Source organism: Cimex lectularius, unplaced genomic scaffold (assembly GCF_000648675.2).
Source record: "Cimex lectularius strain Harlan isolate CLEC.00 unplaced genomic scaffold, Clec_2.1 scaffold202, whole genome shotgun sequence".
NCBI classification, from domain to species: domain Eukaryota; kingdom Metazoa; phylum Arthropoda; class Insecta; order Hemiptera; family Cimicidae; genus Cimex; species Cimex lectularius.
Genome location: NW_019392803.1, coordinates 719,193 through 735,658, shown reverse-complemented (window position 1 = coordinate 735,658; position 16,466 = coordinate 719,193). Strand labels below are relative to the sequence as shown.

The 16,466-nt window shown below is 35.5% G+C and overlaps 1 protein-coding gene across 3 annotated transcripts in view; it reads right to left on the bottom strand.

Annotated features, from left to right (window-relative positions):
- The window catches only part of LOC106667592 (extracellular sulfatase SULF-1 homolog), a 120,375-nt gene that overhangs the window by 45,983 nt on the left and 57,926 nt on the right, over positions 1 to 16,466 (bottom strand). For all 3 annotated transcript variants that reach the window (XM_014395632.2, XM_014395634.2, XM_014395633.2), the window contains exon 3: positions 4,469 to 4,708. In XM_014395632.2, coding sequence (XP_014251118.1) covers positions 4,469 to 4,708 — 240 coding nt within the window. The remainder of the gene's footprint in view (positions 1 to 4,468; positions 4,709 to 16,466) is intronic.

Genomic DNA, 16,466 nt, shown 5'->3' with positions numbered 1-16,466 from the left:
TACTGCACCCTTTAAGAAGTATTGTATTCCCAGTTCTCTGCCTAAAGAATCGTTGCGTCATGTTTCATCAACTTGATGAATAGGCCCGTTTTCAATGGTTGAATCGCTTCTATGCTCATATTGTACACCCCAAAGCACTTCCTCCTATGGGCACCGCAGTTTGTTAGTAGATATGTTGGTGTCTCCACTGCATCTTTGCAATATCTGCCTGTGCCGTCTTGGATTATTCCAAACTTCTTTAAGTGTCCATTTAGCTTGCAGTGTCCTGTTAAGAATCCTATGAGGATTCGCAGTTTATTCCTGCTTCCTTTGGCACATTCTGCAGCTTCTTTTCTTCCTTAGTTTGTTAGGAGATTCTTGGATTGACTGTGTCCAATGAGTGAATTCTATTGTTTCTTCATTTTCTTTCTGTCCTTCTGTCTGAGATACTCATTAATAGTGTGGGTGCCTATGTCACAGAAGGGTTCGGGTCCTATCAGCGGATAGCAGCACCTTTTCTTGCAAGGGTGTCCGCTTTCTGTTGCCTTCTACTCCCATGTGTCCTGGGGCCCAGCAGAGGCTGATTTTCCTCTGTGTTCTTCTTTGAACTAATTATATTTGAGCTTAGTGCTTTGATGCCTGATTGGCTATCTTACATGATGTCTATGTTCTTGTTTATGTAGATGTATAATATATGTATGTACTTTAGTCAAGTTGAATTGAGTACATCTCTCGATTGCGTCAATCTCAGCTTGGAAGGTACTGGCGTATTTTCCCATGGGTTGCCAACCATTTGCAATACAACTGAGGATTTTGGATTCGATATGAGTTGGATGCGTTGGCTGAGCCCATACAGTAAATTCCCATTTCCACACAATAAATCCATGGGTTTGAGTAATGAGTTGTAGATTAGTCTTTTATTTAAAATATTATTCCACGTGAAGTGTATGCGGTATAAGAAGGTCCGAACATCATTGGTACACATTTCAGTTGTTTTCTAAAGTCCAATATATTAGGGAAAACGAACTTATATCAAAATCATACAAAAACTCCAAAATAATACCTTACGTAGTATGGTGAATTCACCTTGGCACGTAAGGAACAAGGTCCTACATAGGGATCTTAAGATCCTTGAGGTCAAGGCGCAAATACAAAAATTTGCCGCCAAAACCCATTCTCGCCTCAGCCAGCACAAGAATGTGGAATTGACCAAACTCCTACTTGATGGAAACACCGTCAGAAGGTTAAAAAGAAAAAACCCATATGAACTAGTGTAGTTAAAAATCTGTGAATAGTGAATTGTAAAACGTATTGTACCCAATGAGTTTATAAGAATGTAAACATTTATTTATTATAAATATACATTAATGTAAAATTAATGCTTGGTCTAATAAGACCAGTTTTAATAAATAAATGAAATAAAATAAAAAGATAAGATCATAGAATCCAGAACAAAAGTATCTCTGAATTGACTGTTAGTGAAAAGACAGAGAACAAGAATCAATCTAGAACCGACACTTAATCTATTTTCCACGAACTTAGGGGTCAGGGAATCAAACGCCGCCTTCAGAAAGTGAAAAGAAAAGAAAAGGGAACGGGGAAAGTGCTTGCCGAATGGAAGGTGTTCGAATTTTCATTAAAATTTTCCTCTCAGGCGAGGGTTCGTACATTTTTAAAACCGTACTTCCCCAATTTACCGCTCATGAATTTCCAAGGGTACCTCTGGTGAATAAAAGCCGAAGGGCTCGACTCACATTCAAGAGTCCTCGGTGAGAATATAAGGAGGCCGTGAACCGGTAATTGGTGGGATGCCGGGATTCCTGAACCTCACCGCCAATTACCAATACCTCTCCACATGCGTGATCTCTCGGTCTTCTCACACAGACACAAACTTCTAAAATTGGTGTGAGTTATGAAGGCTTGATAACAAACAGACGTGTTTTTCCCAAACAGTGACTTGTGAATGTAGGTCCATAACCGGGCCACCATGAGATTTGTCCATACCCACAACCTATTTGATAATTCTATATGCACAACAATGAAAACATAAAAGACATTTTAATACCAATGTGAAGAAAATTTCATATTCTGACAATAGAACTATAGAAAGACATTGCTTAATCCAACCTAAACTGAATCCTCGAAAGTTCCATCGGCACCAAGGTGACAATTTTTTTATTATTGACAACAATAATCATATCAAATGATTCTTATGTGACAGTGACTAAGAGTTTCAAGAGATTCAAAGTTCCCGAGAAAACACAAAAACAAAAATGTATGCTTTAGAACGGGGGCATCAACCTACGGACTGCGGGTTAAATGGCCAAATTACATCGAAAAATTTCAGTTTAAGGCAAATGGGGGATGGTCTTCTGTAACGAAATAGCCGAACGCAATTTTAGATTAAAAAAAAAAAAAAAGAAATAAGAAAATAAAAATAAAATAAAATGAATGTATACAATACTAGAAAATTTTAGATTAAAAAAATGAATTCATACAATGCTAGAAAATTTTAGATTCAATCAAAGTATTTGTGCTCTACACTACTGTCAGTACAAATACTTTGATCGAATCTAAAATTTTCTAGAATATATTTACGCAATGCTAGAAGATGTTAGATTAAAAAAATAAATTTATACAATGCTTGAAAATTTTTGATAAAAAACAGAATTTATACAATGCTAGAACATTTCAGATTCAATCAAAGTATTTGTACTCACAGTAATGTAGAGTACAAATACTTTGAGTGAACATAAAATTTTCTAGCATTGTATAAAATTCATTTTTTTAAATAAAAGTAAAATAAAATGAATTTGTACAATGCTAGAAAATTTTAGATTAAAAAAATGAATTTACACAATGCTAGAACATTTTAGATTTTAAAAAAATTAATTTTTACAATGCTACAAAATTTTCTAGCATTGTATAAAATCAGTTTTTTTAACTAAAATGTTCTATCATTGTACAAATTCATTTGATTTTTGTTTTATTATTATTTTTTTATCTAAAATTTTTTAGCATTGTATAAATTCATTTTTTGTTCATCTCAAATTTTCTAGCATTGTATAAATTCTTTTTTTTTTCATCTCAAATTTTCTAGCATTGTATGAATTCATTTTTTTCTTTTTCTTTTCTTTCTTTTAATCTAAAATGTTCTAGCATTGTACAAATTCATTTTTTTCTCACCTCCTACATGTATTTGTAAAATTTAAACAATGTTTATAAATCCCAGTCCCTGAAGATGATCTCAATACAGATCGAAACCTTGGCACGATAAAGAAAATGTTTTTATAAAACCTACGTCACACCAGACCGCATCAGACGATTTCCGAATAATTATCTTTTTAACGTTTCCTCGTGTTTTTCGTTACCTTATTACTTCAATTCATCAAGCATTCTCTTAAGGAACAATGTTGTGCCAAAAAATTGAAAGTATAGTTTTGTATGATTTTTCGAAAGTGTACCAAAAACTTGAGAAGAAGGTTTGTTTTTTAAACACCCTGGGCTTCTATGCTTCGATCATCCCTGCACATATCGCAGAGGAAAACTCAACTAAACACAACTCAAAAATAGAATATTTTACAGAAGAGATAGTTGAAAATTAATTTATTTTTATATACCCGCCATTACAGTTATTCGCTATAACTGTCTTGATCCATCTATATTATCATTCATTTGACCAAGAAGTAGGGGAAAAAAACAAAAGTTTGAAAATTCCAGCTGTACTTTCCTAAAAACTATCCCTTTTTCAGTTACCACTTTTCTTGAATATATTGGCTTTCGGTGATGATGATGAAACTGGGAAAGGGTTTGTGGTCCCCATGCACTGTGGCCTTATGGCTTATCGCACTTCCTAGTTCCCTAGTTGCAATCCTCAGAAGTATTAGGTCATTGATGCGGGCAAAATATAATTTAGTCTAAACCTAACTTCTATAGCCAGTCCACATATGTATTGCGCTCATTCTGATTAGTCGGTGGAGTGCTAGATATTCCTCCATCGACCAACATATATTAACACTCTTTATATATATGTAACTGTGAACGGAGTTTAACAAACGTGCTTTCCATTTTCAGAAGGAGAACTGCCAAGTCATCGTTGTCAAAGTGTCCAAAGTTAATTTGTTAAGCTCTCATTGTGATCCCATGTTGTACCCCACTGATTTATCCTTCACGGACCAAAATGACCCATAACTGCATGAAAAAACAAAACCTTCGTGAACGACTAACAGTGATACAGTTTGCTACATGCTCTTCGCAATCACATTCATAAATCATATCGTCCCACGATTCCGACTATACAAGGGGGTTAAAAAGGATTGAACACCGCACTCACTCCATCATTCATCATTTATTTCTATCAATTACTTATGATGTAAAGTATGTACATGTAGAATTGTTGAAATGATGTCTAGGAAAAGGAATTTTGTATTGTAGTCTCAATGAGTCCAAATTAAAATGAGGTAATAGACAATGCAAACTGAAAGCTTACCTGTTCTGTAGCCGGCGTTGCTGAGGTAAGTAGCGAATGATCGCATTTCGTGGGTCGCTTGCCACTGGGCACTGGAGCAGTTGCCGTTGTTGGTGTACACCTCGTGGTTGTGCATGTACATGCCGGTGAGCATGGAACTCCGCGACGGGCAGCACATGGGCGTCGTGGTGTAGGCGTGCCGGAACTCGGCCCCGCCGTCTCTCAGCAGCTTCAACGTCTTCGGCATGAACGTGAGCGAACCTGGAGCATAAAAGTTGAGGTCAGCAGATGTGGCACCGCGTTCGGCGGAACGTCCTTGCAAGGCGAAAGCCTCTCCGTGACCGGCTTCGACCGTGCCGAACGGCAATTCAGCACTTTCTCACGAGCAATTGTTAAAGTTACGATCAAAGGGCAAAATGCATAACGGAGGCGAAGTACTCATCTTTTTCTTGGTTTTTTTTATAGTAAAAGCTACTTGATTTTTGTAAAGCTATCAAATAACAAAATCATTCTCTCTTTGATATAATCTGTTTCATAAAGCGTGTTTTTTTAAAGGAATTTCCATTTATTTTACATCTCATTGTCGGACAAAATTTACTACTAAATGGAGAAAAGTTCCGGCTGTCCGCACGAGTCCCCAAAGGGCGAAAATAAAACTTTTATTTTCTAAAAGGGCGTTACTTTTTCTCTGTGACATGTCGGGCGGACTTTTTCACTTTAGCCACACAAAAAAATTTAATTTAAAATTAACTTGATATTCTATTATGCAAAAATTTAAAGATCGGTTGGCAGGCAACTATGAGAAAAGTCCGAAATTCCATTAAAATTATACTCTACTTCGCGTTGTCAGCGGTTTTTGACGCAAATGAAAACGTGTCTGGCCGAAACACGTCTGGACTAGGCGGACCGGATGATCGGCGATTGTAAAACTGCTGACGTTCCGACGACAGACCTTCACACGTATGCTTGAGAATTAAAACTGTACAAGCACGAAACGAAGAGGTTCGAATAGCCCATAACGTAAATTATTAACTAAAATTTAAACAAAAATTTCGGTCATTGTGTACAATCTGTCAGACTTATTTCGATATTTCACCATTTTCAGCGGTCGGTCTGTTAAACTCTATTTAATAAAGATGAAATTACAATATAAAAACAAATTAATACATAAATTTAGAAAATGGCTGACTTTTTCTGACAGGATGTAATTTGCTCCGACTGCGTGATTAGTTTGCATTATATTAAAATAAGTATGTTGTAACTCATACATAAACTTACAGCAAAAATTCCAACAAATTTGATTTTTTTTTCATTTCCTCGATAAAAGAAAATTCTGCCCTTAATTTATCTCATTGTTTTTATCAATAAATATTTGTTTATGCTATGTTTTACATTGGGAATATCAATTTAGAGGTGAACAGACTTAATCTTATTCCAAACAAGGATAAATGATTTTTAAATGTTTACTTTTTAAGGAATTTAAAATTTTATTCAATCTCATTTGAATTCTGAAGCAATAAACTGTTTAGTTTTCATCTTTGTTTTCTTAATTTCAATTTTTAAACTTAAAAATGCCACTTAGTGCTGAGGATGTTGCGCATGGTGCGGCACTTATTGATGATGGACGTTCCATCAGGTATGAGGCTATTACATTCCTCACGAAACACTCGAGGCGTAGTGAGATGTTCTACCATAGGAGGCCCGGCTCTGGGCTGAAGGTCCTAGAGTAACAGAACCACAGGTTTGGGCTTTGAGAATTTTGCGAAACCGGAAGCTTACAAGTTCAAGCAATTAGTCGGCTCCAGTTCGGGGGTGGTAAATTTCTCAACGCACTGCTCGAAGAAGATTAAATCAGTATGAACACATGAAGTTGCATGGCTCGCTTTGCTGGAGAACACAGCCATTAGTCTTTGGACGATTGGTCTGCTGCACTTTTTACACATGAGTGTAGATTTGCTCTACGATCTCCAGTGAAAGAGAAAGATCTCTCGAAGAACGAGGGCTTTCGACAGCTATGTCGTTTAGCTCCAAACGGGTGCAAAATATAAATAAGCCTAAACCTAACTTCTATAATACAGTCGCACAAATAAATACATTCACATATATAGGCATTGCATCAGTGCGGTACTAGATATTCCTCCATCGACCAACAATATTAATGTGTGGTGATTAGTGACCGTAAGTCGATGATTATTCGGAAATCATGACATGCGGTCTGGTGTGATGTAGGTTTCAGAAAAACATTTTCTATGTCGTGCCAACGTTTCAATCTTTATTGAGATCATCTTCAGAGCTCAAAGTGTTTGTTTTCCGTGTAGATGTGCAAATTCGCGTTGAGAGTCTCTCACATTTTGAGCCCTGAAGATGATCCCAATAAAGAATTAAACGTTGGCACGATAAAAAAAAATGTTTTTCTGAAACCTACGTCACACCAGACCGCATCTAACTATTTCCGAATAAACATAATATTAAGTAAAACGGCTGACAGTCGCTCCGACGACAGACCTTCACAGGTATGATTGAGAATTAAAACTAAACCAGCACGAAATGCAGAGGTTCAAATAGTACATAACGTAAATTATTAAATAAAATTTAAACAAAAAAATGTGTATTTCGGTCGTTTCCGCCTAGTCTTTCTATTCTGGTATGAAGATCTGTCAGACCTATATCGACATTTCGCCATCTTCAGCGGTCAGTCTGTTAATCTGATGTTTTAATAAAGATGAAATTACGATGTGTAAAAATTAATACGGAAATTTAGAAAATGTCTGACTTTTTCTGACAGGTTGTAATTTGCTCCGACTGCGTGGTTAATTTGCGCTTTGAAAAATTCGGCTGGTGTGGAAACCGACAGAAAGCATTCCGTAAACCAATTGGTTAAAGCCGAGAACACACTTACCCGATGCAACGCTATCCGACGCAAGTCTATTTTTCCATAAGATTGTATTACCGCCGTGCACATCTGCCCGATGCTATGCTACGCTACCCTACTCTACGCTACGCAATCCCCACTGTCCACTTTTTCGTCGGGAAGCATCGAGTACAGTCGAAGACAAAAGAACCGGACACTCATAATGTTATTCAAACAACATGTATTATTGTCGTTATATTAATTACAACATACTTATTTTAATATAAACCAAATTAACCGAGATCAAAAATTCATTAGTTTTTTTAAAATTAATTTTAATGGTTTGGTAGAAAATTGATCAAAACACCGGAATACCATTTTTTGCTATAATGAATGTAATTAACAATTTATTACACGGTTTTGCTCATAAAATTACACCATTTTCGTCGAGTAACGTCAGAACAGAACACTCATATTTTTTGTAGTTTACTTTAAACTAGGTATATGTAATTTTGTCGTTATATTAATTACAACATTCCTATTTTAATGTAAACCAAATTAAACGAGATCAAAAATTCATAAGTTTTTATAAAATAGTTATTCAGATATCGTGAGATGCGGTCGGGGTAATCTCTACACATTTCTACACGTTTTTATAAAAATTATTTAATTATGGCGGTTAGGAAAAAATTTATCAAAACACCGGAATAACTTTATTTAAAACAATTAACTTTAACAAACCATTTATTACATGGTTGTGCTCATAAAATTTAACTAACAATTTATTACAAGGTTTTGCTCAAAATAGTGCATTAAGAACAAAAGAGGCGTTGCGATTGTGATAGTGATTTGTGATACACGCTGTGGACTGTACGTGGCGTGCGCTTGACGTCGCATAGATGTGCACACCGTACAAAAACGTGACAACACGTCGGGTAGCGTCGCATGGCGTTGCATCGGGTAAGTGTGTTCCCGGCTTAACGCATTCGGTCTCTTTAATGGGAAAAGATTCATAATATTTTACGACTTCGTATCGATCGATTTCAATAAAATGTAGTCTCGTATGAAAGCCGATAATAACGTCGGTACGTTTTGCAGTAAACGCCTTGAACGGAGGAAGTCTGAGAATCCTCGACACTTAACCCAACGTGTCGGAACAATAACGACCGTTGGTAAAGTGAATTTGGAAGGGTATAACTTCAATAATTACTTTAGAACGGAATACGATGAACTGTTGAATCTGGGTTGGCGAGAACTTTCGCCAAAATCCCTGCCAAATCACCTCGTCACTCGAGAGACACGCCAATGAAGATAAATCCCATCAATTAAAAGTCGTTATAAAATTGTTTCCTGGTCTTTTTATTCCTTTCGTCACGTCATCAGTTTGCCTCTTGCTGAGAAGAATAATCGTTGTTTCCTGTCTTTTCGAATTCTGTCAAGTGCTTTACGACTCTCTTTAAGATAAGGTTTAAATATCTGCCTGGAAGTCTGATTGGCTGATTTAATGTGGTCCGTTTTAGTAAAACGTCTGGCTAGATCTGTTGAAAGAAGTTCAGGGGTATAATTTCACGCAAGGAAACCGGCGTTTAACAAATTAAAATTCATCCCCGGTTTTAGGCTATTTGACGAGGCGATTACAACGAAAACCCGATTGCCGAATGGGCGTTGTTCTCGGTTTATACCTATTGTTCGGAGACAATGCTCTTCGGGGCGCTTTAGCGTTGACTAATTTCTTAAAGGCCTTTGTCCGAAACTGAAACGAATACCTAATGGGATAGGGATTACTTAGCCGAGGTGATAGTTGGGGCATTGGGCCACCTTTCACCTCTCAACCGTTACACTTTGCCTGACCCTCGCCCTAATAAAAATCAATCTAACCAAAGCGTTTCTATACCAACAATTTCAATTGTTCTCATCTGTTTGTAAGTTGTACAAAGGTGCTGAGTGAAGTGGGAACAAAGGGTGACCTCCAAATATCAACGACTTTAGGTCTCAAAGTAGAGTAATTAACTTATGACACGATCGAGGAGGAAGTACGATGGTGAACCGCCAAAATAAACGAAGGAACCGGATCGGGCATTTTCTGTACAAGCCGAAAATATGAGCAATCAAACTCATTAGGGAAGTACACTTCGGTCTTTTAAGCAGAAATATATGCCACCAATGCTTGTGCAAAATCTTAAAAGAGGTTACACTGGAAAAAAAATCCTCATAAGATCTGGTCAATTAATTAATGGTAAATTAATAAGTGAATGCATCCAAAATCACCAAATCTTGGGGAAACACAGCACCCTGATGATATCGTGGGTGCCAGGGCACAGAAGAATTTGTGTAATGAGAAAGAAGACACATTGGCCAGAGGAGGATCTGCAAGACCAAGGGGTAACTAAAACAAATATAGAATCCTCCATCGCAGAATGGATCCAAATAAAACAAAAGGAGAAGTGGATAAACTCTAGCGGGGCTAGAAACAGTTAACTTATGGTAAAACAACCCTGATCAAAACTAGCAAACTCCGTGCTCCAATTGGAGAGGGCTAGACCCCGGAGGAGTGGTAGGACTACTAACCAGTCACTGGTATCTGAAAAAACATCTATGTAGCATGGGCATATAAAACGATGATCCCATCTGCAGATTATGTAATTAGGAGGAGGAAACAACTACCCAAATCATCTTCGAATGCGAAGCAACACCTCAATGGAGATTTAACCTAACGTACGGAAAAAACTTATGGATTGTAACAGCGACAGTCAATGACCTAATACTTCTAAGAAGAAGGTTTGAGTCGATTGCACTGAACTAGGGAACTAGGAAGGTACAAAGCCAGAAGGCTGCAGTGTCTGGGGAGCACAAACCTCGCTTCCTAGTACCCTCATTACTATACCATAACAGGATAAACACCGGTTCCGAAAGGGGATTAGTTTAGTGAGAGCAGTTAAACTTGTAGCTATGACCATATGCATTGTTATTGTTTATACATTGTGTATACAGACCAATATATAAGATATAAAAGGTTCTATAAATAAATAAACTTAAAACACACCGGGTAGCCCCAAATCCTGGGTCGAAATTCCTAGAAAAGAATCCTATGGGAAATTGAAGGCTGAAAAAAACGGCCCTATATACCGAGGTCCGGAAAGCCTTCAGTACAGAGTTCGGGTTAATAAAACCAAGAAAAAACAAGATTTCTGATCTTATTTGTGAAATAATAAATAAACCGCTACTACTACCATAAAAAAACTCAAAACAATATTCATAGTGCATTTATTTCAGCGTCGAATGAGACTAAAACCAGCCTGATTGGATGAGAATTATAATTTTCGTGATTTTTCAAAGTTAGGAGGGTAGGGGCACAAAAATTCACCACTTCTGACATTTTTGATCGCTCCAAGGTGGTTTTCCTGCCTCCACAGCTCAATTTGATGTTTTTGTTAAAAGTGCAAAATTTAACATGTTTCCAAATTTTTGAAATTACTGATGAATCACTGACGCTAGGAAAACATTTGAAGAAGCCATCTTGTTCAGCGTAAAATTTTCTAAAAACTGGAGACCTAGCGCAACTATGTCTAAAACGGCTGAGAAAATAGGTATTTCCAAAGTTGGCCATTTTTCCTGCAAAAACCAAGTGGTTAGTTTTTTTTAATGGCGGTGTAAATAATATACAAAAAAGGAATGGAAATATAATAAAAGTGGATGCCGTTATTCTGAAAATCGACATTACACCATAATATTTTCCATCTAGGGATACTTCGGATGTGACTAAAGGCTACGGCTACCAATGGCTTTATTGATAGGCAAAACGTTTGCTACCTATTGAAGACACGTTCTATCGAGGTGACCATATAAAGCATTGATGTTACGTTAAAAAATTAAAACATAAATAAATATGATACTAATAACACGACGTTGGTAGGTTTTTCTTGGTATGTGGGAATCTACCGGATCCAAGACATAATAATCCGTATCAGATGTTAAAGGTGATTTTCCTCCTGTATCGAGTTCGATATGGAAACAAGAATTTTACCGTTGAGGGACGGATTCATCCCTTCACCGACGTGATAAGATAAAGCCTGACCTTATTTATAAAAGCACAGGGAAAATGTTTTGGTAGGGTAGTTCTGAACATAATTAACATTTTATCGCCTACCCCAAAACGTTAAACCTCAAAGCGACTTAAAACAAAATTAATAATTTGCATTGAATTGCACCTGACAAGAGGATCGATTCCTTGATTCGTGTGTTAAATAAAAGTACAACTAACAGAAATCAAAAATATTTGAAAACCTAAAAAAAAAACGGAGAAGTTATAGAACATTAACCCTTATTTCAATTATTGATTCTTTTTATCTAAAATAAAAGTAAAATTAACAGAAATCAAAATATTTGAAAACCTAAAAAAAATTCGGAGAAGTTATAGAACATTAACACTTATTTTCAATTATTTATTCTGTTTATCTAAAATAAAAGTAAAACTAACAGAAATCAAAACATTTGAAAACCTAAAAAAAATTTGGAGAAGTTATAGAACATCAACACATTTCAATTAATTATTCTTTTTATCTAAAATAAAAGTAAAACTAACAGAAATCAAAATATTTGAAAACATAAAAAAAATTTGGAGAAGTTATAGAACATCAACACTTATTTCAATTAATTATTCTTTTTATGTAAAATAAAAGTAAAACTAACAGAAATCAAAATATTTGAAAACCTTTAAAAAAATCGGAGAAGTTATAAAAACATTAACACTTATTTCAATTAATAATTATTTTTATCTAAGGTCTTGGTTGAGATAAAAAATAAATAATAATTAATTAAAATAATTAATATGGTCAATTATGGCCGCTAAACATATATGAATTAACTCTTATTCTCTCTTTTTTTAGCAAAAAAATTATTAGCGTTGATATTATTAGGGTGATTAGAAAAAGTACTTATCAACCAGATATCTACGATGTAATCAGCCACCATTAAACAGGCATTTTCCCGGAATTTGACCTGCATATATTTTGGTCCAAAACGCTTATAAGCTGGTTTTCTACGACGAAGCAAAAATTTATTTGTAAACCCAGAGTTCACAGGCTTTGCAATTCATGATTAATTCTATTACCAAAAATGTTTAATTTTGGAATTTACAGTTAAATTTAGATAAAAATGATGATTTTTAAAAAACAGAGGTAAGAAATCAAGGCTAGAATAAAGATTATACAAAAATCGACCTATTGAAATTGTAAGAGTATTCAAGTGCATTGGGATCAAAAATAAAAAAGAATTCTGCAATAAAGCTGGCACAGAATAGTGTATGGTGCAAGCTTGCAAATATGTAACACGCTCTGTAGTGTCCAAATTTAACTTTTTAAATCGTCAATACGTGCAGTTGTTTATATCGCCCGAATATGGCGTTTTATACATATCACATCATGTACCAAAATCGAAGAAAAATTTATGTTTTATTAAAAAACTCTTCGGCATCCATCCTAGTACGTTTTAGTACTTTGAAACGCACCTGTTCTTGTTCACATAATAAACCTGCTTTGCACATTTCAAAAATTGTCGGTGCGGGCTGGAAAATACTATAAATTTGTGACAATGGGATGTTTAAACCACAAAATGGCTGATTGCCTCTCATGCTTGTTGTTATGTTTTTGATCCCAAACTATGGCGAATCAACTAGATAAACTGCAAGTAGCCCTCATGAATCTATATTTCATTAAACGTAATGACTTCGTAAAGAATAATGCAATACCCTTTGTGCAGATACTTAAACTTTGAATTAATTTACAGTCGTTATATCAGTAAATTAGGAATGTAAAACGTTAAAATTATTATAAAAGCATGGGTCGATTTGTTAAAACGGAGTGCCTCTTTTAGAGCTGCCCCGCAATTGTGCCCGATTTGTTTCCGATATGATGAAGTCTTTTAGCACAATATGAAAAATTTCTTAATAAAAAAAAATGTTGTTTTTTTCAAATTTATGTTATGGGCCGCGAGGCATTAGATATGTTAAATGATAGAAGCTAGCATGCATTGTTTAATTTCTGTAAAGAAGCATTGAAAATTAGGAGTAAAGAATTTTGTAATTTTTTTTTCTTTAAGTTAGGGCCGGCAAACTTGGTCATCACCATTCTTCCTTAGCTTTATATTTCTTTTCTTAACTTTCTCGCGTATTAATATTACTAATTTTTTTTCTGTTTATCCGGCTGTTTCGATATTTTATGGTACAACGGCAACAAATGCTCTCTTTTCTGTTTCCTATTGCTATCCTCTTTGCACCTCAGGGCCTCGTCAAATGCGGATAAAATAAGACAAATGACAAACACAAATACACAGAACGAAGATTTAAAAAAAAACAATGGGGTAATTAGGGATAAACCTTACCATTCACGCTAATAAATTACATTTGTATAATCTTGCACTCTACTCCAGAGCAGAGTACTCGATATCCCTGGGGGTAATTGGGGATAAACCCTACCATTTACGATAATAAATTACACTCACTCGTTCATTTACAATACCCCAGAGTACTCGATATTCCTCGGGGAAATTGAGAAAAAACCTACTACTTACGCTAATAAATTACATTTGTACATTCATTCACTCTACCCCAGAGTACTCGATATTCCTCGTAGTATTTGGGAAAAATTCCATTCATTCAGGCTAATAAATTATACTCGCACATGCATTCACTCTACTCCACAACAGAGTACTCGATATTCCTCGGGATAATTGGGGATAAACCCTACCATTCACGCTAATAAATTACACTCACACATTCATTCACTCTACCCCAGAGTACTCGATATTCCTCGGGGTATTTAGGGATAAGCTACCTTTCACGCTGATAAATTTCACTCACACATGCATTCACTCTACTCAAGAACAGAGAACTCGATATTCCTCGGGGTATTTGGGTATAAACCCTACCATTCACGCTAATAAATTGTATCTACACAGCACAAATCATTCACACTGCCCCAGCCTACTCGATATTCCTCGGGGTAAAGCTACCTTTCACGCTAATAAATTACACTCACACATGCATTCACTCTACTCAAGAACAGAGAACTCGATATTCCTCGGGGTAAAGCTACCTTTCACGCTAATAAATTATACTCACACATACATTCACTCTACTCCAGGGCAGAGTACTAGATATTCATCGGAGTAATTAGGGATAAACCCTACCATTCACGCTAATAAATCACAAATACAGCACAAATCATTCACCCTATCCCAGAGTACTGGATAATCCTCGGGTAATTTTGGGGATACGCCCCTCTATTCACGCAAATAAATACATTTATTTAAATAAATAACATATATAAAATAAATGAAAACACAAAGATCCTATGTATAATTTAAAATATTTATGGACCTGATATATTTGAACGGCGATCTGTGCCTGCTGCCATGCCTCAAGACCGTGCATAGGTTATTCGGGTTGAATTTCTTTCTTTGCAATCCGTTATTGTATGCTCTACCGTGATAAGTATCCGCACAGCGGACACCTATGTGGACTCACCCCCTGTGTGTAATCTTGGTATAACCTATGAGCAACCTGGTAAGTATGGCATTTTTCTTTCTAGACAGACACGGCCTCCGCAGGCCAGGGACCGATGTCTTTTTTCCATTTGCATAATTTAGATGTGTTTCTTCCGTTCTAGCGAAGATTTCATTCATTTTTTAATATAATTAGCAAATGTCCTTTGTAAATCCACTGGACTTGTAATATTGCTAAATTATAAATTACATTAATTTAAATAACATGTATTAAGTAATTATTAAAGAAACGATAATGTAAAATATAAAAGTGTATAATAGTGATAATTGAAAAACTAATACCATTTTCACCATTGAGTGGCACCTATAAAAATAATGCTGTGGCCTGGAAGCAAAGGGAACACAGCAGAAGCCGGGTACAATTTAAAAACAAAACTTCACCTGGTGTGAAAATTTGCAAGATGGCGACGTGCAGCAAATTCGAAAGATCGTTCGCCCGAATGGAGGAGATCGTGGTAATTTCTTTTCCAGCGGTTAATTCGATTCAACTGACCTCATCAAGAAACCAACTCGTTCAACTTTTTTAAATCCTAATTTTTACCCAATCACTCGATTTTAGAAAACCTATTTACGAAGGAAAGCCGGTACAAATCATAGTTTTTTGTTCATAAACTGTGTGACACGTACTGAATGTAATTTATTAGCGTGAATGAAGAGGTATATCTCCAATTACCCATGGAGTACTCCAGGGTAGGCTTTAAATACAATCGACATTTAATTTATTTATAATTTCATCGTTTTTTTCTAAATATTAGAGTTTGTATCTTTTATCGTCGGCGGATCCATTTGCACTGTGTGGCTGATTATATCACAGTCAGTGAAGTTCAGAGAATCGCGAGGCTTAAACTCTCATCATATAAGTTTTGTAAGACTGTACGTCATATTGCCGAATAATTCGCTGTTAAAAAGAAAAATTTATTAATTAAAAATTCGTTGCAGAACTGATGCGCGCTCAACCGAATCAACAGCGAAAACATGCGGACAAAACGGATCTGGGACAGGGGATTTATGCGAAACAATCCGTGCACACCTCGACAGGTTCAACACAGGGAAATAAATACTTGAGATGTTATAAAACACGATTTTAGCAACAGATATGTAACAGATCGATAATATTTTTAATTTATCACGACATTAGAATTTAAAGATCAATCAAAAATAACCACAAAATATATTCAATAGTGTTAGTTATATCATGCTATGCTAATCATAAATAATACGGAGATAAAAGCATAATAATATTTGTTATAACACTTATAACTGAATCTTCTAGATATCAATGGTAAAGCACGTTTTATTTTCTATAAATTCGTAAGGGTACGAAATATATTATTTAATGAATAAAAAGTGCATAAATATGATATATTGTTTTACTGTTCGTGGGGGGAAGTGAACAACCCCTTAATAGATTTACTTTGAATTATAAAACAAGGAAAAGTTACAATACAATCAAACAGACGTTTCAGGTTTCAAAAAAAAACAATAAAAACCACATACTGAGTTATATAAATTCTTCTTGTAATTAAAACAATAGAGTTCACAAAGACTAACGGAATAAACACTCGCTCAACTATAACGCGTTATAATAAAATATTATATAAAATTCCT